This window comes from Phoca vitulina, unplaced genomic scaffold, assembly GCF_004348235.1.
Source record: "Phoca vitulina isolate PV1807 unplaced genomic scaffold, GSC_HSeal_1.0 scaffold13, whole genome shotgun sequence".
Lineage (NCBI taxonomy): Eukaryota > Metazoa > Chordata > Mammalia > Carnivora > Phocidae > Phoca > Phoca vitulina.
Genome location: NW_022589716.1, coordinates 19921288 through 19944503, shown reverse-complemented (window position 1 = coordinate 19944503; position 23216 = coordinate 19921288). Strand labels below are relative to the sequence as shown.

The 23216-nt window shown below is 40.8% G+C and overlaps 1 protein-coding gene across 1 annotated transcript in view; it reads right to left on the bottom strand.

Annotated features, from left to right (window-relative positions):
- The window catches only part of SYNPR (synaptoporin), a 304031-nt gene extending 281051 nt beyond the window's left edge, over positions 1–22980 (bottom strand). Inside the window, exons 1-2 of the mRNA XM_032411681.1 lie at positions 22738–22980; positions 22549–22614 (exon numbers count right to left, since the gene is read on the bottom strand). Of these exons, the coding sequence (XP_032267572.1) occupies positions 22549–22614; positions 22738–22755 (84 nt within the window). The 5' untranslated portion in view covers positions 22756–22980. The remainder of the gene's footprint in view (positions 1–22548; positions 22615–22737) is intronic.
- Positions 22981–23216: the final 236 nt, after the last annotated feature.

The window sequence follows — 23216 nt, the reverse complement described above, 5'->3', positions numbered from 1 at the left end:
CCTAGAGGCAGAGCCTGAGACAAAGATTCAGGTACTCTTTTTTTAAAGATTTTATTTATTTGACAGAGAGAGACACAGCGAGAGAGGGAACACAAGCAGGGGCAGAGGGAGAGGGAGAAGCAGGCTTCCCGCAGAGCAGGGAGCCCGATGTGGGGCTCGATCCCAGGACCCCGGGATCATGACCTGAGCCGAAGGCAGGCACTTAACGACTGAGCCACCCAGGCGCCCCAATTCAGGTACTCTTGATTTATTGGGGGAGTACTCTTTAGGAAAAAAGAGAGAGAAAGGGAAGTAGCTGAGCAAGGACATGGAGGACATGGTATCAGCTAGATGTGAGGTACAGTCTGCCCTCACAAGGGCTCTGAAGTGTGAATCATACCAGAAGTGTGCCCTCTTTGAGGTAGGGGAACCAGCCTTTTGTACCCCTGTATTAGACTGTTAATGGTTGTAGGTTTCCCTAAAGAGTGTAAGTTCCTGGGTATGGTGGCTTCCATTCAGTCAAAGGCAATTCTCTAGAGAAGGGGCAGCTCTAACCTGTTAGCAGTCAACATTCACGACAGCAGAGGAAGGGGGGGAGGGCTGTGCACTAGCCTGGTAGTGGGACTAATAGAGTCCACCATAATTACTTTATCCTTAAAGCATATGTGAAGATTGGCACCAGGCTGGTCAATACCAGCCCCATGACATTTTTTTAACCAAGGCATTGGAGTCAACAGTTCCATGCTGACACTACCTTAGAATGAAGATGGATGGATGGATGGATGGATGGATGGATGGATGGATGGACAAAGTAGGAGAGCAGAATTTGGCACCTCAAAATATGTCTTTGGTAAAGTATCCTTTTAGACTGATTATTTGAAAAAAATTACAAACACAGGAGAAGCTCTGAAAACTGAGTAGAAGTTATTCTTTTGTAAGAGACACTGACATTTATAAGAGAAATCTCCATTTGTGAGGGAGTACAGGAGAGGATGATGAGCAAATCTTTACAAACTCTTATCAATGCAGAAGGTGGGGACTTAAATTTGCATGATAACATTATCTTTGTTTAAGGTGCTTTTCCTGGCAACCTCCCATAACTGACTCCCTAAACTCAACATATTTTTTTGTCTTTAGCTGGAGATGTTATTTAAGGTAATGGCTTCAGCCATTTCAAGGAGTCACTCAGTTTTCCTGGGTCTCCCCTATCTACATAGGAGATAATACATGTTATTAATTTTTATCTGTTTTTCTCCTGTTAATTTGTTTCTTGTCAATTTAATTCTTAGACCAGCCACAAGAACCTTGATAGGTAGGGTAAAACTTTTGTTCCCGACAATAGACAGAAGCAATTCACCTTCTAGAATTCACAGTCACAACTCAGAATTCAAGTACATTTTAAAGGGTGCTCTGGGTAACAAATTTTATAAAATGTCAATTGTCAAAGTACAATTTGCAAGTCATCACTTGGAAGTAAGTCAGATTCCCCCCTTTTTCTGCCCCCCATTTCTGTAACCCCACCCGCTCTGCTGTGACGAGTTCTTCTGAAACTGGCAGAGAAACTTGGAACAGTTAGCAAAACATATCCAAATCACTCTTGAGCATCACAAGTGAAAAATATATCCCAATTCTGCAATCAAGGACACTCATCATTTGCTGCTAATTTTAATACCAAGCACCTCTAATGATTAATGAATTCAATGATGCTACGTACAAAACATATAAGTACCTAATCCTGCTGCACAGGAAATAAGTCTGAAGATTAGTATCCCCAACATCTAAATGACTGTCACCACCCACAGAGATACCTCGTTTGTGTTAGTTTCTCAATTATTGTGAAACTACTACTGTCAGTCTCCTGGGAGTTTGTGATTTAGCTTTGATTACCAAATTCCTGGGACTCTGCTTTCTTACAAACTTTACATTTTATCATACTTGAAAAAAGTTAGTATCATCAGTAAGGTAGAAATAGCAACAATTTTCTCCCCACCCATTGTCCTGTCTTGAAGAATCTCTTCCCCCACCCCCCAAAAAAATTGGCTAGCCTTGTATGCTACATGGTCCTGTCCCTCACCCCAAATCTGGCAATAGGACCCCAGGGTGAACCATGCCATAGGTGAGGCTGAGTCTGTCATTTTCCTCTCTTGAGAATCTGTGCCAAGGGCAACAGCAATGGACACTTGAATTGTGAGGTTAGAATTAGGCTTGAGGCAGATACTGTCTTCTTTCAACACAAAAAAAGCAAAGCAAGATATTTACATTAAAAATCAGAGAACTGGAGCCAAGACACAAAGAGAAGCAAAGAGCAGATATAACAAGGGCCCAGCAAGATGATTTGGAAAACTCTTCTAGCTGATTTTCCGCCTCCCAGATCTCATTTCCCTCTCTTTCTCCCTCATGAAGTCTGACTTAACTTCTCACCTTTTGATAAATCTTATTCCTTCCTATCCTTTTTCTTTTTTTTCTTTTCTTTTCTTTTTTTTTTTTTTAGATTTATTTATTTACTTGAGAGAAAGAAAGAGAGAGAGAGAGCACACACGTGAGGTTGGGGGGCAGAGGGAGAGGAAGAGGCAGAGAGATTCCCAAGCAGACTCTGGGCTGAGTGCAGAGCCCAACAGAGGGCTGGATCCCACGATCCTGAGATCATAACCCAAGCTGAAACCAAGAGTTTGATGCTCAACTGACTGAGCCACCAAGGAGCCCCCTGCTTTTTCTTTCTAAGCCAGTTTGAATGAGTTGTTGTTCCTTACAACCAAATGATTTCTGTTTAATGATCTCTGATACACTGAAGAATCAGGATGGAAGTATTATTATTATTATTATATTATCATCATCATCTCAGCCAAAGCAAAGGGGGGAATGCAGCAACTATTTGAAGAACATCTATTGTGTATCTTGTCTGAGACTGGTAACTCTCTCCTCAAGATCCACTTTCTTTCTCTCTTAGTAACAGTTTTGTTGGATGTTTCAACATGCCCAGCTAAAAACTGTATTTCCCAGCTTCTTTTGCACACAAGGGTAGCCAGGTGATACAATTATAGCCACTGGGGGTGTTCTACACTAGTCCCGAGAGTCTCCCAGTGGGATTAACCTGCAGTTGCCAATAGTGGTAACATTTTAAATAATGTACTCTCTCTTGCCTCACTTTTCATTTTGTTTTACTTCTCCACTCCCTTACCAGTGTTTCCTGGGATTACCTCCCAAATAAACTACAGGAATCCTTATCTCAGAGTCTGCTCTTGCAGAACCCATATTAGACAGGAGTTAACTTCCATGAGGCCACCCTTGACTAACGAGCAATGGAAGCCAAGGTGTTACTGTTTCATCCTTTTGTCCCCTGGGTAGATAGTTCTGAGATGCATTTCATGAGAGTGCTCAGGAAGCCCCGCATGTTTATGCAAGGATCTCCCACAAGGAGGAACAACTCTGTAATGTGGCCTTCTATTGTTTTGCCTCCGTCTCCATTTTACATCCCTGGTCTCTCATGGCTGCTCCCTGGTATCACTTCCCAATACACTACGCTCAGAGCTGCCACATTTGACTTAGGTTTTACTCTCAGGGGAATCAAACTAGGATTCTACATAACTAGGATTCTACATAACTAGGATACTTGGGCTATCTCTAAAATTCCATACTCTCTATGAGTGACTAAACGGGATGGGGTGTGTGATACACATGGAATCGCACATTCCCAGTTCTTGTCCATATGGTTGACACAACAACCATGATGCAGCTATATCACTGTCGTTCTCTTTAATCTGACTACTATTTCATTATTCTTCTTACACGTGCACCTGAATGCCAATGGTACTGTTCATATGGCCACTGTCAAAACATTACTAGACTACCTTGCTAATCATAGAATAAATAAGTATCTCCTCATGATTTCTCACTAACTAAACACTGAAGAAACTGTTTAGTTTCTCTGCATCACATAATACTGAGCAATCTTCATAGCTTTTAGTCTGCTTCCCAAATGAAATGCATATCCTCATTAAAAAATCCTAACTATTGGAACCCCTGGGTGGCTCAGTCAGTTAAGCATCTGCCTTCAGCTCAGGTCATGATCCCAAGGTCATGGGATTGAGTCTCACATGGGCTCCTTGCTCAGCGGGAAGACTGTTTCTCCCTCTGCCTGCCACTCCCCCTGCTTGTGCTCTGTCTCTCTCTCTCTGACAAATAAATAAAATCTTAAAAAAAAAAAATCCTAACTATTGGGCACCCAGGTGGCATAGTCAGCTAAGTGTCTGACTCTTAGATTCAGCTTAGGTCATGATCTCAGGGTCATGAGATCAAGCTCCATGTTGGGCTCCATGCTCAGCGTGGAGTCTGCTTGGGATTCTCTCTCTCCCTCTGCCCCTCCTGCTCATGCTCTCTCTCTCAAATAAATAAATAAATCTTTTTTTAAAAAATCCTATTATTATGGGATATTCTTGTGCTAACAAATTAGTGCAAACTTTGAAAACTGTCATCTTGCTTCATATCAGGGGCAAATAGAAAAAGTTTCAGTTTGTCTAATCTTTTCAATGAATAAAATGGATGTGTAAATGTATAAAATTCATAAACATATGAAAATATATAAAATGCATAAAAAGTATAACCCAAAGAATGGTAAAATTTGGAAAATCCAGAGTCTAACAAACTTCTACAAGTTGGTTTGAAAAACTCCTTGCCACCCACATTGTGTGAGGTGTACTGAACAATAAATGTAAAAATGGAAGTTCTAAAGAACAGAGCCACTTCACAATAACTATATTCTGCTACATAAGTCAGTCTCTATCTAAGTTATTTACTGAAGTTCAGCAAACTCCCCTTGTAAACCAGAAGGATGGGCTAAATCTCTCCACTATGCTGTACAATGTGGTAACCACTAGCTACTTATATGGTAACTACTAGCTATTTAAATTTATTTTTTAAGATTTATTTATTTATGAGAGAGAGCATACAAGTGAGTGGAGAGGCAGAGAGAGAGAATCTCAAGCAGACTCCCCACTGAGCACAGAGCCCCAAGTGGGGCTCGATCCCACAATCCATGAGATCATGACCTGAGCCAAAACCAAGTGTCAGATGCTTAACCAACTGAGCCAGCCAGGTGCCCCACTACTAGCTATTTAAATTTAAATTAATTAAATATAAATAAAATAAAAAACACAGTTCTTTAGTTTCAAGTACTCAGTAGTCACATGTAGCTAGTGACTACTGTATAGGACAGTGAATATAAAAACCTTTCCATTATTGCAGAATATCCTTTTGGACAGTCCTAATATACATAAATATTCAGAATCCCCTCCCATTAGGATTCATTTATTCATTGATTCTTTAAACTACAAATAATTAAACTGCACTTTTTATGAACAGAATTCTTTGAGATTATCCTGGTTGACTGAGAAATTCAGTTCTTCTCAATACCTTATCCAGTACCCGGAGCCATATTACTAACTCACCCTATATTGCCAATGTTGTTGCAGGGTCCTCCTGGCCATCCTAAAGGTGTCACTAAAGGTTCTTGCTCTTGTCATGAGAAAGAATTCAAGGACAGACACACAACACAGTGGATGAGCGACACAAGTGGCAATGTTTGTTAAAGCAAGAATACAGAGATGTGAGAGTGAAAGAAAGACAGAGAGGTAGGAGAGAGGGAGCGAGCACATTGAGGGTTGGATTTCTATCTTTTATGGACAGTTGTTCACTAGAGGGTGGAATATTCATTAATTGGGGTGGAAGGCGGGGTTTCCCGCTTTTTCTTCCTAATTTGGTCAGGGGTTTTCTGTCATGGCACCTGCCACCTTGGGCCTATCTGGTTTGATCTGGCTTTTTGTGGAGTGCTGCCAGGACAGGCCTCTGCCTTTCCCAATAGGTGGCCATGACTTCCTCCTTGCTGGCCTCCTGGTATCCTAAGTAGGATTAGGTTACAGATCATAACTAACTGCCTACTCTAACACTATGAGCTGCTACCTCCATTCCATCAAGATTGTGGCCCAAGAATAGCTCCTCTATTTACATGCTTTTTATACCTAGTGAAACATTTTTTATCTTATCTGAGGAAAGGCAAAAGGGACCTGTGGACTCACTAAATTCCATCATTTCAAAAACCCCAACTTAGGGTTAATTTCTGAACACCAAAGCTCTCATTCATCCATCAGATAAATGGCTTCTGAAAACCTCCTGTGCCAGAAGAGAACTAGGCCAGGTCCTTGGGGGTGCAGAGACAAAGCCTCAGGGGGCCGGGACACTGTGGTGCAGTGGGAACAAGCTGGAGACTGTGGGCCATACTCACAATTCAGCCATGCTTTATTTGTTCTGAAAACATGGCTCTTACAATGTCTGAAAAATGGGAGACACTTCCTCCATTAAAACTACCCAAGATTAGCACCAAAATCCGTATTTCTGTTTTCTCAAGAGAAGTGGAAATATCTGGACACAATGGGTCTGTGGTCCCACCCAGCAAGAACTGGCTGGTGAAGAGGAAACTGTGCCTCTAAGCAGAAATCCATGTTCCAATGTGCGAACACCTCTTGTCACTAGTGCTGCCTCTTACAGCTGCCTGCTTCCTGCTTCCTCACACATTATCTGCCTGGTCCCCAGCAGACTTGGTTAGCTTTCTGGCCCCAATATTTACCAGCCAAGGCCTTAGCCTGTTTCCTGTGTTCTTCAAAGGCAGGGAAAACCAATATGGGAGAAGAAACTGAGTGTCTCCCAAAACAAATCAATAAAACAGAAGATTGACAATCTCAAGGATCTTTGTATTTTTACAAGCAGATGGGGATCATTTAAAGGGTGGCAGAGAAATTATTGACAAACTGAAAAGGCAGGAAGCATCCAGTCCTATGGGTCTTTCTAAGTCTATCATTTGCCAAGGCAACTGTGGTTCTAATTTACACAAATAAAATAAAGAGAAGATCAAATGAGATCAGTTCAAAGCAAATCAAAACCATCCTTTCATTTATTGTTTTATCAAGTAGACTCAAAAAAAAAAAAAAAAAAAAACCACTTAAAAAAAGTACTTGGCTTTGAACTGCAAAGAGAACTTAGAATGTTTCTCTGCCTGCCCATCACGGAATTCACCACCTAATAGAGACAAATAAGTAGGTTCAGTCAAATCACTACCTTGGTGGATTTTTCCCTGACAGGTACAAGTTGTGTGGCTAAATGGTGGGGCTGGCCGTTCAGGTGTAACCTTGGTTCACTTACAGCTGTGGAGGGCAGACCTGTTGGCTAGGATGGCTCTTCCCATAGGGAGCTGGTCCCTGGGAGAGAATCAGAACTTTTCTTCCTCTCTTACTGCTAGGTTAAGCACACAGGGTCTTTTTAAGCACAGAATACCTGGGTTCAAATCTCAGCTCTTCTATTATCAGCTGTACACACTTAAACATTATTTGTTTTTCTAAGGGTCAGATTCTTTGCTTAAACATAGGAAGATAATGATGCATACATTCAAACAGGCTGTTAGAATTAAAGGGCATAACATGCAGAAAGCACTTAGTGCCGTGCCTAGAGCTCAGTAAGGATACAATGAATGATAACAGCTGTTATTTTAATGCACAGGGAGGCGAAGGTGGCCCAAAATAGCCATATGTAAGTCACAGGCAGAGTGCATCCATAATGTTAATGCTGTTGATAGCAAGTGTGGTCTAGAATGTGATCCAAGAAAGAGAGGACCTAAATGTCCTTGGCATCAGGCAGCTGCTGAATTTATTTTACTTTATCGATAAGGCTTTCTACAATCAAGAGCCAGATATGACCCAGGATTCCTCAGATGATGCAGTAACATTCTATCCACTCTGCCTTTCCCTCCAAAGAATTATTAATGTTCCAAGTGTCTCAAACCTGAAGAAGGTATGGCATAAATTTGTATACATGAGTCACTACATACATATACATGAGCTTCACATTTCAGAAAGGTACTGAATATAGGTCAACACTTATGAGTATCATTTAAAGAAAAATAATATGTCACTTATAATAAATAAGTTTAACATTAATAATATAAATAAGATGCAAATAGAATAGTAAATTCATATCATAAAACTATATTATAAAGGATTTATAATAATAGTATTTATTTCTGGCATTCTAAAAATTACATAAATCTGTTCTTATATAATAATTCAGAGAAAGAATGGCTTAGTATTTGCCTCTCTACCCAGGTCAGAATATAGCAATCTAAATAATTTCCAAATGGTGTAGTAGTACAATGACCTAGAAAAGTTTTAGGCAGCGGCTTATATAAAAGTCCACCTGAATAGCACCATGAGCTTGGTACTCTCAGCCGTGGCTTTACAAATCTATTCTGTTCATTAAAATATTTCCAAAAGAAAATAAGAATATAAACAATCTTATTAAAAATATGCAACTTCAATGCATAATTAAAGTACATAATCAAGATTTCACTTTCATCTATAAAGTTGGAAAACATTTAAATGATAATGCCCACACTTGGGCCACCTCATTGCGGGACAATTGTTTCAAACACCTTAAAAACATATAACCTTTTGAACCAGAAATTCTACATCTAGAAATTAAGCAAGTAATAACAGAAGTATACTAACCAGTTACCTTGAAGGAGGGGTTGGTTTTTGGAGGTTAAAAGTATTATAAATACACATTGGAAAAATACATAAATTAGAAATAAGTTAAATAATTTCCAAGGACAGAAATACAGTGTGATAATATATAGCCATAAAAATTATGGAGAAAGACATTTTATCTAGTGGCATGGAAATACATTCATGATATATTAAGGGGAACAAAACAGGTGACAAAACAGTACCTATTCTAAGAACCTATTTGTTATGGGTTGAATTGTGTCCATCCCCCACACCCCCAACCCAAGATTCATATGTTGAAGTCCTTTCCCCTAGTACCTCAGAATGTGACTTTATTTGGGAACAGGATCATTGCAGATGTAATTAGTTCAGATGAAGTCATATTGTAGTTGGATGGGCTATAATGCCATATGACGGGTGTCATATAAATAGGGAGAAATTTAGACATAGACAATAGGAGAACACCATGTGAAAACAGAGGCTGAAATTGAGGCAGTGTATTATCTACAAGCTACGGAACACCGAAGATCGTTAGCAAACCACAGAAACTAGGAGAGAGAGATATGGAACAGACTGTCCATTAAGGGTCTCAGAAAGAACCAACCCTATCCACACTTTTGTCTTGGACTTCTAGCCTCCAGAAACGTAAGACAATAAATTTCTCTTGTTTAAGCCACCCAGTTTGTGGTGCTTTGTTATGTCAGCCCTACCAAACTAACATATCATTTTTGCAGGAAAAAAAGTTACATGAACATAAACATTTTTCAAAATATCAACATTAGTTATCTCTCAGTAGAAGGACATTGGGTAATTTTTATTTACTAATGGTTTTTATTTTAAATTAATAAATATATTACTTATGAATAAAATGGTTCTAAATAACATGTCAAAAAAATCCACCTAGAATACATATATACTCAGTATATTTAGATCATGGCAGGCACAGAAGGCAGGGGGTCAGATAGACATGGCTTGAAATCCTCCTTTGGTCATTTACTTATAATTTCTGTAACTTTGGGCAAGTGAACCTTCTAAGGTGACTGTAAGGTATTAATGAAATTATGTATATAATGTAGGTAGCACTGAGATACACAGCTGACACCTAGCAAGAGATCATTTCTTTATAGCCGTTACATTGAACTCCCACTATGTATGGGAGCTTTGTCCTTTTTTAAAACAAAGAAGTATGTTATTCCTTTTGGAAAACAGCTTCACAAATTCATGGTCACCTTGCCAAAGCCTGCAGGCAGCCTGGGGCTCCAATGTGTCTGAGACACTGATCTCGGACTCGACAGTCCAGTCTAATCATTCTTTCCTTGCCAACCATACCTGCCAAATTTTACTATCTCACTCGAACTCATTTGGGTTATATAGACCTGATCTTTATGGCCTTCAGTATGAAGAATGCATGTGTGCATGTGTTAGAAAGAGAGGGAGAGGGAGTGAGAGGGAGGGTGGGAGGCAGAATACCTAGGAACATCTAGAAAAAAAAACTCACACTTGTGAATTTTCCAATTTATTACTTCTACACGTTGACGGTAAAACATATTCCGGGGGAAAAAAGGAAAGAGAGTAAGTATTTACTGAAGGCTTGCTATGTGTCATCACACTTTGCATATGTTATCTCGTTTAATGAACACAGTAGTTCACCTGCTAGTCATTATGATTTTCAGTGGTATAAATATGAAAGGACCAGAGAGGGTAAGGAACACGTCCAAGGTCACATAGCTGTCAGTTACAGAGCTGACAGTCAAACCCAAGTATTCTCTCTGTTACCAAATGAGGGAAATGTAGCAAATAAAGCCAGACATTAAAAGACACACATATCAGCCAGCAATTTAAAGTAACTTTAAAAGAAGAGAAAGTATAATATTTACACTTCAAATTTACCTACTGTGACTGGTAAACTTAGTGGTTTCCCCTAGAATAGCTAGAGTTAATACCACTAACAATTTCACACATATTCCTTTTTTTAAACCAATGAAGTACATGTCTTTCAAGATAAATTCCAAATTCATATATAATAATTGTGCTTTTGCTTTCAACTGTTTCATAAATAGAATTTGCAATGTGATTCTGGCAACAAAAGTTCTTATATAAATTCTAGTAGAGGATTATGAAACATGCAAATAAGCCTCCCCCCTTTCCTCAAACAGCTGCAGCTAGAGATGAACATTAAGGGTAATGCATCAGGCATGGCACTTACAGGAAAGATTCCCTGGATACCTGAGCTTTCGTTTTCTATAATCAGCGACAGTCAACATTTATTGAGCCCTCTGATAGGAACTTTCATGCATATTAGCTCATTTTATTCCAAAGCACTGTGTTATGGATATTATCCCATTTCTACAGCTCGAGGAGATGAAGGGATTCATCCAAAGTTTTTCAGGCATTAATTCATTTGTATCATGTAAACATATTTTTGATGTAGGTAAAATCCCTAGAAATTGGAGGCTCAGTAAAATTCATTTGCCCATGAACACACCCAAGTTCTGCAATTGAACCCAAGCTTGTGGCTCTAAAGCCAACACACTCCAAGTCATCATCATAATCCTTACTCATCCAGCTATCCCATTTTTCAGTTTAAATATCTCCGGGATCTCCATTCTTCACTCAGATCATGGGCTCATGCCTAGTAACTTCCTGGTATCACTCTTTCTTCCAATCTAACCCTTCTGCTTTCTCAATTCTTCTGGATTCCCAGCTTCAGGAAGGAGCCCAGGGGGAATGCCAACTGTCTATCAGGTGCAACCGTCAGGTGAATTAAGGGCATGAGAGCACAGCCAGGCAGTCTCATGGTAGACCAGATGGATATGTGAGCATTTCTTGTTAAAGCCATGGGGGGTATGTCTTTTTATTTGGCACACAAATCCTTCAAAACAACAAATCCAAAGAATGGCTGCTCACATACACACAAAGGATAGACAAAATTTGTTTGCTCCTTCTGCATCCATGATTGAACCTATTGGACTTGAGTAATTTATCAGGTGTCTAAAAAAGAATTTAAGTCTTCACATCTTCATATCCAGATCCTTTCTGAATTCTACAGAAACTTCATAAGCATGTTTTCACAACACATTCCTGAACTTGAATATCTTTATACAATAGATCAGTGAATAAAGATTTTGTTAGAAAAAGATACACAAGATCAGCAAAATTTTCTCAGGGAATAGGAGTATTTTTGAGGAGTAGAAAAGTTCCTGAGTGGGTCTGGACATTCCTAGTCATTATGGGGGGGTACTGAAATTTTGTTTGTGTTCTGGCAGCATGAGTAAAAAGGGACCTGAACTGGGATTGAGAAGACATGACTTTAAGAAGGAATGGTATATATTGTTCTTACCGTGTTCACTGGAGAAAGCATTTAATTTTAAGAGCTGGGGGCAATGGGTGATCACTGTTAATGAGAGGTAACATAGAAAAATGATTAAGATGAAGGAATCCGGCATCCAATTGACCGGGTTCAAATTCTGGCTCTATCACTATAGCATTTAGTAAAGTGCTTGTCTCTACGTATTAGTATTCCTATTACTTGTATATATTTTATTATCATCTCACAATGTTCTCCCAATAGAGAGATAATAGAAATGATAAGGCAATAATAAATTGAGCAAACTTTATGTTTATACTGTGCTAGAAATGTTAAATGCATTTGTTGATAACATACCATCATGTTTAACAATCTCTTCCTTAGATACAGTTAGGAAGCCTTAGTATGGACCAGACATTCTGCTGGGGGTTTTGCAAACATTAAATTACTTAACCCTACTGGCATCCAAAAGACGTGACTCTAATGCTCTTCCTTTGATGGCTGCGGACGCTGAGGAGCAGCATGATTATGTAGTCAGCTCCACTTCCAATGGCTGGAAAGAAGAGCCAGTTTTCCAGCATAAGGCTCATGCCAAAGCCCATGCTCCTTCAAGCCCCATGCTGCCTTTTCCCACAGTGATTCTTGCTTGTCAACCAATTCCTCTCCTCCCCTCCCTCAGACAGCACCTACCACACCAGGCAAGCTAATGACTCTTCCATGAGTAAATATGCAGAACAAAAAATTTAATTGGGGTAAGAATATTAAACTTAAAAAAAGTACACATTAGTGTGTTTCTGTTTTCTACCACATGAATAAACACAAGAAATAATTAATGTAGGAATTAGTCTTCTAACATTAAGGGCCAGAGCTCAATTAACCTACCCGTATATGAATAAAGATGAAGTGCATGCAGTTTGAGGGAATACATTTTCCTTCACAAATGGATTATCTAATCACAGGCAAAACCTCATCATTCCTTTCAGAAAGAGGTGATAAACAAGATGGCACAAGCTCATGGAGCCCTGTGTGCTGAAGGGCCAAAGGTACACTCCTCGAATCATATCACCAATGTAAATCCACCAAAGGATCTCATCATAGAGAATTCTGGGAATTCTCATCCCAGATCTCAAAGATGCAATACTTGAGAAAATTTGCTAGTGCTACCTTAATCAAAGATGTACTCATGAAAAAAAAAAAAATCATTTATTCCGGGAATTCTGGTCCCAGATCTCAAAGATGCAATACTTGAGAAAACTGTTAGTGCTACCTTAATCAAAGATGTACTCATGAAAAAAAAATCATTTATTCTTCCACATGTAAACCTCACTGGGCCTAATGTGCCTATGACTGCAAGAATTATTGCTTCCACTCTTCCCCTGAAAGAATAATCTTGGGAGACATGTTTTGAATCTCAGGATCCTTTTTATTCAGGCTATGACAATAACTAGTGGTAGGCATTCGATCCATGGGCAGCCAATCCATAACCTGATATGGCCTGGCACTGAGAGTTGTGTCCACACTGAAAAAAATTATTAGCTAAGCCAATCATATTCTTTCTCTTAGGACATTAGATTAGAATCAGGGAAAGAATAAGCTAAATGGGAAGAGAAAGTGAACACACAAAGAGAGCAAGCAGGATGGTGGTCAAAACACAATAATGGCAGCACTCTTGGGAAGGCAGTTCTACTCATTGCCTTGAACTCAAGACATGAGACCTGCGCCTGTTTCAGTCCTCATACTTTTACTGCTGTAAGAATTCACCTCCTTTATTGTGCAGTGAGTATGCCTACAACTGACCCCTTTCCTTTAACAGTTGAGTCCGTTTATGTGAGTTACTCTCCTCCACAACCAAGAGTAACAGCTAAACAATTACGTCTGTAGGAGTCCTTACAATTCCTCTTCACAATGAAGATCATGAAGGGGAATTTACACCACATCCAATGTGCTCTCAAAGATTCATTTATTCAGTCTACTAATACTTACTGAGGACCTACTGCCAGATGTTTTGATGGGATTTGTAAGTGTCCCTGGAGTTGTTCTTACTATGTGTCAAGCACTGTGTTAGATACTTAGAATGTACTGATGAACAAGACAAACAATATCCTTGTCTTCATGGAGCCTTTAGTATGGCTGGGAAGCTAAAATGCAAACAAGTCATTAAAGAATGTGCTCGGGGAGCCAACAGGAGGCTGACTTCTAGTGGGACCTGCCTACTCAGAGAGGTCCTCCCAAAAGAAGTGACATCTAAGCTGACACCTGATGGGACAAGAGGAATTTGCCAGCTAAATGGGGCTGGGTGAGAAGAGAACCGTAGTATTAAACGCAGAGGAAGAAACATGTGCAAAAGTCCATCAGATCAGCAAGAAACCATCACCAGTCCTCCAAAACATCTAGGAAATGTGAAATGTGTACAGAGCAAGAAACTGGATTTCAGTATGAGAGCTAAAAGGGGTGAGGATGGACCTCCGCCAAGTTTTGATGAGGCATCAGTTTCAATGGGCAGCATCATTTTTTTCTTGTATGTTCCAAAGAGGTCAAAGAGACATGAGCAGAGGCTTAGAGGGTGGTTGGTGTTGGGAAGGACTCAGCTACTCTGGGAGCAGAGATAAGGCACTCACACTTCATGTCTCAACCTTCACACTAGGGCAATTATCTTATGTTGTCCAGGGTCACTTAGACTGGAAAAAAAGTGATTCTTTATCATGACCATCATCATGATCCCAATTATCTTTACTTTGGAGGACATTTAGTAGTTTACAAAGTGTCTTACATGCTTGATCTCACTTAAAATTTACAACTGTGAGAAGCAAGAGATATTGTCCCCACTATTCACGTGAGGAAACAGGTTCTCAAAGAAAGGCAAACCTAATAGAATGAACAAGAATAATTACAAATACAGCCAAAGTCAAATATATGCCTGCAGAAGATGAAGACTCAAAGGAAAGTCAAGGTTCTCTACACACATTCCTTAGAGACTATTATTTTTTTCTATTAACACATGACCCTTTTTTTTCTTACCTGGATCAGGAAGAGGTATAAATCCTCTGGGGGAACACAGAACTAAGAATAATGTCTCTACTCGAGCATGAGGGCAGGATTCCTACCCTGTTCCTACCTGGGAGACTCCCAAGTGCCAGGTGTGGCTGGGTATTAGGGTGTGGTTAGGAAGTGACTGAGGATCCTATCAGGACCTTCATCTACAACCTGGAGAATTCAGTTGGATACATGTAGCTCTTCTAAACATAAGCAATGTCTATAGATTATGATTTGAGAAAGATTAGGAAAAGTCTCTCCCTGCACCTCAACAAAAAAACTGAGAACCAAGTGCCTGTAATTCTTTCATGAAACCTATTCCTTGCCTCTCTGCAATGTTCTTTGACATGCAGATACTCCAAGGGCAAGTCCCTGGAGAGTCACTTATGCTATGGAAAACAAACAAACAAACAAAACAAAACAAAACAACCATGGCAGTATGGTATATAGATAGAGGGGCTCCAAGAGGTACATGCAAGGTGAATACAGATTTTCTACATCAGAATTTTGCCAAGACCCTAACTTGCAAGAGGTTGCCATAATGTTCTAAATTACCTTCTGATGGATTTTTACTTTCTCCTTTTTCATCATCCCCAGAATCACCCAAATCATTATCATCATTATCATCATCATCATTATCATCATCAGCACCACCACCTTCATAATTTGTTGAGCACTTTTTATAGCCCAGGCACTGTGCAAAGAGGTTTACTTTCATTAAGTCATTTAATCATTATGGTAACCCTTTGAAGGAGGAACCATATCAATCCAATTTATAGATGAGAAAAATGAAGCAAATGAAGTTGAATCACTTGTCCAAGTTCACCATGTTAGTGAAGAATAAAATCAGATTCAAATCCATAAGTAATACATTTCACTTTGTTTCTGTCTTTGTGGGGCCAAATACCAACTGTCCTAATAAACTTGGAAATGCATTAAGTGATGACTCCATTACCATACTGGGGAGTTGCTCTTTTATGAAAAGTGTATTTATTGATTCATATTCTAATTGCATATGATTTTTGTCACTAATTGAGAGGCTAGAAAGTTATAATTAAATCCACATTAATGTAGCTTTGAAATTACATCAGACCCTCAATGACAGATTGCTGCTCATAATTTAAATAACTTGTATGTTAGAATTCCCTGTCTTGTTTATACTTAGGGAAAAGAAAGAGCTGTCTGACTCATGCACACAGATTTTTTTAAGAAAATAGAGAAAAAGACCATAAAATGAGATTAAATTATTGGCTTGATAATCATAGTCTTTTTCTACATATTTTAAATGAAAAGATACTAATTTTTAATTAGAACTAACTCTATCTTGGTTAATTAATAACCAACAGAAAATAAAATAATATAAAAGACAACTGATGTGTGTTATGTTCATCTCTACATGCGAACACTCCTTGGCATTTTCAGAAAAGGTTTCAAAAATATATCTTAGTGGGTGAGATAAATATTGCAAAATAGGATAGTATGTGCCTTTTAACATTTCTTCGCGGATTAGGGATAAGGTACAGCAGGTGCCTGCCACACGGAAGGAAGCAAAAAAGTATATCATTTAAGAGAAGACAGTTTGGAGTGAGAGTGCTCAAATCTTGGCTTTGCCATTTCTTACAATTTTGTTCTTGATGAGTTATTTAACATCCCTGAGCTTCATGGTGAAATGGAAATGTTAGTCATATAGATTTGACATAATGATTACTGAAAGCACTAAAATACAGTCCCTCATATGAAACTTGCATGAGAAAGGTAGCTCTTCTTACCTTTCTCATTAAGGGTTTAAAATGGTGATATATTATATATCATATCATATCACATTAATTATGTTATTGCTTTATTTTGTTATTATCAATAACATGAATTTAAATGCTATTAATATCAAGTAAGCAGAATAATGTTTGTTTGAAAAACATAGTTTAGAATTTAGATTCAGGGATGAAGATTATGCAAGGCAGGTGCCTTCATTTAAGTAAAGTAGTACCTCTACAGCTAATATATCAGACACACTGCATCTCTGGATTAGCTGATCTCCTTTGTGAAGGCAGAATGGAAATGTGAAGTCCAGCATTGTTGCAGAAATGGTATAGCAAAATTTGAGATGGATGTCAAAGAATAAGAATCAGAGGAATCAGGCAATTTGACCTAGCAGTTATTTCTAGAGGGACAGAATCTGGACCTGCAACATCATGTTACTAGAGGACTATGCTAAATATCATTTGCAGAGTTGAAGTCCTTTTGATGCCCTTATATCTGCATCAATTCTGGTCCTGGAGGACATAGATGTGTTGGGGTCTCCACATTCCATTACACATAAATTCACAGGTGTATATTCACAGCCTTATAAATAGTAGAGAGAAGAAAGAATGTGCTGACAATATTTTAAAAAAGAAAAAAAAAAAAAAAGAAGAAGAAGGCCAAAGTCCTCCTACTGTAAAGAACTGGTAGCAAAATAAGTGATCAGTGGATGCTACCAACTTAGTGCTTCAAAGTAAGTCTAAGAAATTCGACCTCAGCCACAGCAACTTCTTCCTAGAAACATCGCCAAAGGCAAGGGAAGCAAGGGCAAAAATGAACTACTGGGACTTCATCAAGATAAAAAGCTTTTGCACAGCAAAAGAAACAGTCAACAAAATCAAAAGACAACTGACAGAATGGGAGAAGATATTTGCAAATGACATATCAGATAAAGGGCTAGTATCCAAAATCTATAAAGAACTTATCAAACTCAACACCCAAAGAACAGAGAATCCAATCAAGAAATGGGCAGAAGACATGAACAGACATTTTTCCAAAGAAGACATCCAAATGGCCAACAGACACATGAAAAAGTGCTCAACATCGCTCGGCATCAGGGAAATCCAAATCAAAACCTCAATGAGATAGCACCTCACACCAGTCAGAATGGCTAAAATTAACAAGTCAGGAAATGACAGATGTTGGTGGGGATGCGGAGAAAGAGGAACCCTCCTACACTGTTGGTGGGAATGCAAGCTGGTGCAGCCACTCTGGAAAACACTATGGAGGTTCCTCAAAAAGTTGAAAATAGAGCTACCGTACGAACCAGCAATTGCACTACTGGGTATTTACCCCAAAGATACAAATGTAGGGATCTGAAGGGGTATGTGCACCCTGATGTTTATAGCAGCAATGTCCACAATAGCTATTGGAAGAGCCAAGATGTCCATCAACAGATGAATGGATAAAGAAGATGTGGTATATATATAAATGGAATATTATGCAGCCATCAAAAGGAATAAAACCTTGCCATTTGCAATGACATGGATGGAACTGGAGGGTATTATGCTGAGCAAAATAAGTCAATCAGAGAAAGACATGTATCATATGATCTCCCTGATATGAGGAGTTCTTAATCTCAGGAAACAAACTGAGGGTTGCTGGAGTGGTGGGGGGTGGGAGGGATGGGGTGGCTGGGTGATAGACATTGGGGAGGGCATGTGCTATGGTGAGTGCTGTGAATTGTGTAAGACTGTTGAATCACAGACCTGTACCTCTGAAACAAATAATACATTATATGTTAAAAAAAAGAAGATAGTAGGAAGGGAAAAATGAAGGGGGTAATCGGAGGGGGAGACGAACCATGAGAAACTATGGACACTGAGAAACAAACTGAGGGTTCTAGAGGGGAGGGGGGTGGGGGGATGGGTTGGCCTGGTGATGGGTATTAAAGAGGGCACCTATTGAATGGAGCACTGGGTGTTATACGCAAACAATGAATCATGGAACACTACATCAAAAACTAATGCTGTAATGTATGGTGATTAATGTAACATAATAAAATAAAAAAAAAAGAAATAGAGTAAATTTAATTTTTTTACCATTTCCAAATGATGTTTTAAGAGATTTGCTGGATCTATTCTATCATCAGGGAATAAATGAAACACCACTGGAATCAATGCTATACCTTAAATTTGGGGTTTGACTCAAAATACAGTGAGAAGTCCCTGCCCTCATTTAAGTAGAGATGAAGAATTGGGAGTTTTGCCTCAAAGTCTTTGAAATTAGCTAAAGCTTTTCCCTGAAGGCCTGATTTTTATATGTTAAACTTTCAATCTATTGTATCCATGAGCCTTTCCTAAGCAAAGAGCACATAAATACAGTGCATTTTCCCCCTCAGGCTATAAATCCAAAAGCAGAGAATGTCCTTAGAAGTAATGCCACTTCATTTGGTCAATCCATAGGACATCATTCAAAATACGAGTTTGTTTTTTTTTTAATTACTCATGTGCACAACTGTGGACAAATGATATGTCTATGATTCTTCCTGCATACCACAGCTTTCCTTTACCCTCTCCTCTCCCCACTGCACCTCAAATTACACCCTTTGGAAAAAAGTCAATTTTAACAATTTAGTGGTAAACATTTGTTTTTCTCTATGCTCAGACAAATCTCTCTCTCTCTCTCTCACACACACACAAACTATATTTCCCTTTTTCTATTTTCTAAAGATTTTTTTAAAATTTATTTACTTGAGAGAGAGAATGTGCCCCTGTGGGCACGTGCAAGCGTGAGGGGGTGGGGAAGGGCAGAGGGAGGGGAGGAGAGAGAGAGAAGCAGACTCCCCCACTGAGTGCAGAGCCCTACATGGGGCTCAATCTCACAACCCTGAGATCATGACCTGAGCCAAAATCAAGAGTCCGATGCTTAACCGACTGAGTCACCCAGGCAACCCCCCTTTTCCTATTTTTACGAAAATGGTATTATGATCAATATGCTAGTTTGAAATCTGATTGAATAAGTTGTTGATTAAAAGAATGAAAGCCATCTTTTTCCATTTAACAATTTATCAAATATTAAGAATGAAACCCATTTTTTTTGCACTTGATAATTTTATCAAAGACAATTACATATACTGACCTCCAGGTCAATGCATATTACTCATTCTTTTTAATGGCAGTATAATATTTCACAACATGTATGAATCATACAGTAACAATTTTCCTATTACGGGACTCACTAATTGTTTGCAGTTCTTTCCTCTACAAATTATGTTGCAGTCAATATCCTTGAACATATATCTCTATAAACACTTTTATTTCTACAGCATAAATACTGAAAAACAAAAGGATTATGGTTCAAAGACTTTAAAGAGTACCAATTTAAAGCTGCTCTCCATAGAAAAGGAGAAAGTGGAGTATTGTTAGTGCTCTGTCATAATCAATTTACACCTTTTGCTGGTCACTTACTGTTTACCAAGTACTATGAAAGGCACTAGTAGGGAACACAGAGAGGAACAGAACAAATTTCCTGATGTCTAAGAGATCACTCTCTCATTGTCACCATCTCCTACAGAAAAGATACCTCAGAGTGTCTCCTCATACCAGTGCATACATGTAATATATATTTTCCTTCCCTCTCTCCACTTTGTTAAACTTTATCAGTAACTAACCTTCTTCTGTCTCTCTGGTCTCATTTCTCTACCTTAGCTCTTTTAAAAGGTAGATCAACTAACTTAAATGACCTTTTAAGTTTGGGGTGTTTTTTTTTTTTTTTTTTTGTCCCTTATTCAGGTTCTCTTCCATAAATGAAAAGCTAGTCACTGATTTGCAAGCAAAATCTCTTCCACCTTAGAACCTTAGAGGCCTAGAAGAGAGAAAAGACTATAAATATTTTAGGTGTAATAAATGTTCTGCTATTCCTCTCCGTCTCCCCCTCTCCTTCTTTCCCTCTCTCCTTCCCTTCCTCTCTCCCCCTACACACACATCAAGAAAAAAACAACTATAATGCTGTGTGATAAATTCTCATAAATAAAATGTAATGGAAGCCCAAAGAATGGGGTGAATCATTCCATTTTGGATAGAGAAAGGGGAAAGGAACAAATATGAGAGAAATCTTCAGGGAGGTAATATTTAAACTGAGGTTAAAAGCCAAACACTTTTCCTAGGCTTCTGGTGTGAGTATGAAGAGAAACAACAAGAGCTTGAAGGTAAAAAGTACTTCCGAGTTTTGGAGGGAACCTAGATAGCTTAGGGTGGTAGTCCTCCAAGTTTCAAGTGCATAGGAATTATTTAGGGAGCTTGTTTAAAATGCAGATTCCTGGGTACCCAGCTTCCCAATATTTTGAGTTGATGTCCAGACGTCTGCATTTTAAACAAATCCATCCAGGTTTACTATACTTTGAAATACGCCAGCAGAGCCTGTGCTCTGTGTACCGGCATGAAATAATGTTGTCACAGGACTGAAAAGAATACAAATTAACGTGTCAGGTAAGTGACAATGTGAGACAATAAGAGATATCAGAAAATGATGTCAACTCTTTGAATTTTGTTTTGAGAGACAATGGCTTGGCAATGGAGCTATTACTTTGTTCAAAAACCTCTGCTCTTGCACAAGGAATGTTTACCGAATGGCTGAATGAATGAATGTGGGCAGAATTCTGAGAAAGCCCGACTGGAAGTTTCATGGACTGTGAGCACTGCTTGCTTTGTTTAACCTGGCTGTAAGGAAAACTCTTTTAGAATGGCCATCCCAGAACAAGGTTCAAGCCTTCCAAATGTTGTCTTGATGTATGCCAAATTGATATATTTGTGCGTTTTTATGCAGGCCCACAAACAAGCAAATGTGATTACCCTGTGGATCATCCATGCAAACATGCACCACAGTTGTGTAGCCAAAGCCAGACATTAGCCCTTGGAGCTAAGATCTGGGAGGACAGAGCATGCTCTTACATAATTTCCCAGCTAGTCAGTGGTAGGGCCTGTGATTAATGCTACATGACGGGCTTTGAACTTTCTGTTCAGATAGGTCTGCTTGCCCCTCAGAGCTCCTAGCAAGAGGGAATGTGCGACCTGCAGATTTCACTCTGAATAACCATCATCTAAGCCAACACTAACATTGCTCTGTGGCCCTCTGAGTGACTGCTTCTGTGCCTCATTCCTTGTCAATAGGTTGCCATGGGACTGTCAGAGTGGGTTTTTTGTTTTGTTTTGTTTTTTTCTTTAAGGGGGACAAAACAGAAGAGTAACAATACTTCGGAGAGCCCAGTGGCTGAAGAGAGCTAAGGGCTCTCTCAGAAGACTGAGGGCTGGGGAGAGGTTCTGCTGGGAAAAATCATTAGAGCCCTCGAGGAGTGGCCAGGGTAGAGAAATTATAACAGGGAAGGAAAGAGTCCTGCTCTCCCCACCAACAGCATTCACAGCCTCACCGCGCCTCGGTGGAGCTCCCGCAGGGCAGTTGACCACAGGGCTTCCAGCATCCCAGTCCCGGCGGGTGAAGAGCTGTCCCCATGCTGATCAACTTTCGAGCTTGGCCAAGTGGAGGTCCAGCCTTCATAGAGTCCCTCCTCTCCAGCCTTTACCCCCCCTCCCCCAAACACACACACACCCGCCCCCGCAGAAGTGCAGGTGAGGCCGAGAGCCCAGCGGCGGCTACTCCATCTGCTGAGCTCCCCACCTCCCCAGCCGCTGCGAGTGTGCCTTTGGGAAGTGAGATGACACCTCGGAGCTCTTGCAAAAGCCCGTCCGCACTCCCGCCGCCAAGCGCGGTCCCTCCAGCCCGTCCCCGCCAGCCCGGAACGGCACCTTCGGAGTGGGGAGATCTCAAGCCCGGGGGCCGAACTCCGGGCCTGCGGCGGCCGAGAACCGAGGGCGCCCCTCCCGACCTCTCCTCACCTGACGGCTCGCTGCCCGGCTCCCCTCCCAGCACACAGCCCGCACTCACCAGTTCCAGGGCTCGCAGGAAGGCAAGGGGCTCCTTCAGCGCCCGGAACGTGCCCGCGGAGGCCAGCTTTGGACGGGCGAGATAGAGAGAGAGAGAGAGAGAGAGAGAGATAGCGTGAGGAAGGGGCTGCGGCGCCTCTCCGGACCGCGGGGACCCCAGCCCCCGCCGCCCTGCCCAGGTCCGACCTACCTGACTCACGGGGTCCATCGCTCGCCCGCGCGCAATCTTCTCCCTTTCCGATGAAGTTCGAAGGGCACCGCCGCGCAGTCCTCGGGGCCAGAAGCCCCGCTCTGGGAAGCGCCGGAGGGGCTAGACTCGGGGCGGGCAGGCGCCGGCGGGGGCCCGGGGAGAGCGGGGCCCGCGCGGGCTGGCTAACGCTCGGACTGCCGTGCGCTCCGCGATTCCTGCGCTCTCGGGCGGCAAGCGGAGGCAGCCGGGCGGCGGGGAGGGGGCGAGGAGGGAGAGAGGCGGCAGGAGGGGGAGCGCCCGGGGAGGGCTGCCATTGGCCAGCTGCAGCCGGGAGGGGAGGGCCGGGGGCGGGCGAGGCCGAGCGCGGACTCCGGGCAGCCTCGGCCGCGCGCGCCCGTGCCCTAGGGCTCGGGGGAAACTTCGGGGCGGGAGGGCAGGGAAAGCTGGCTGGTTCCGTCCGCAGCGCGGTTCCCTGACTG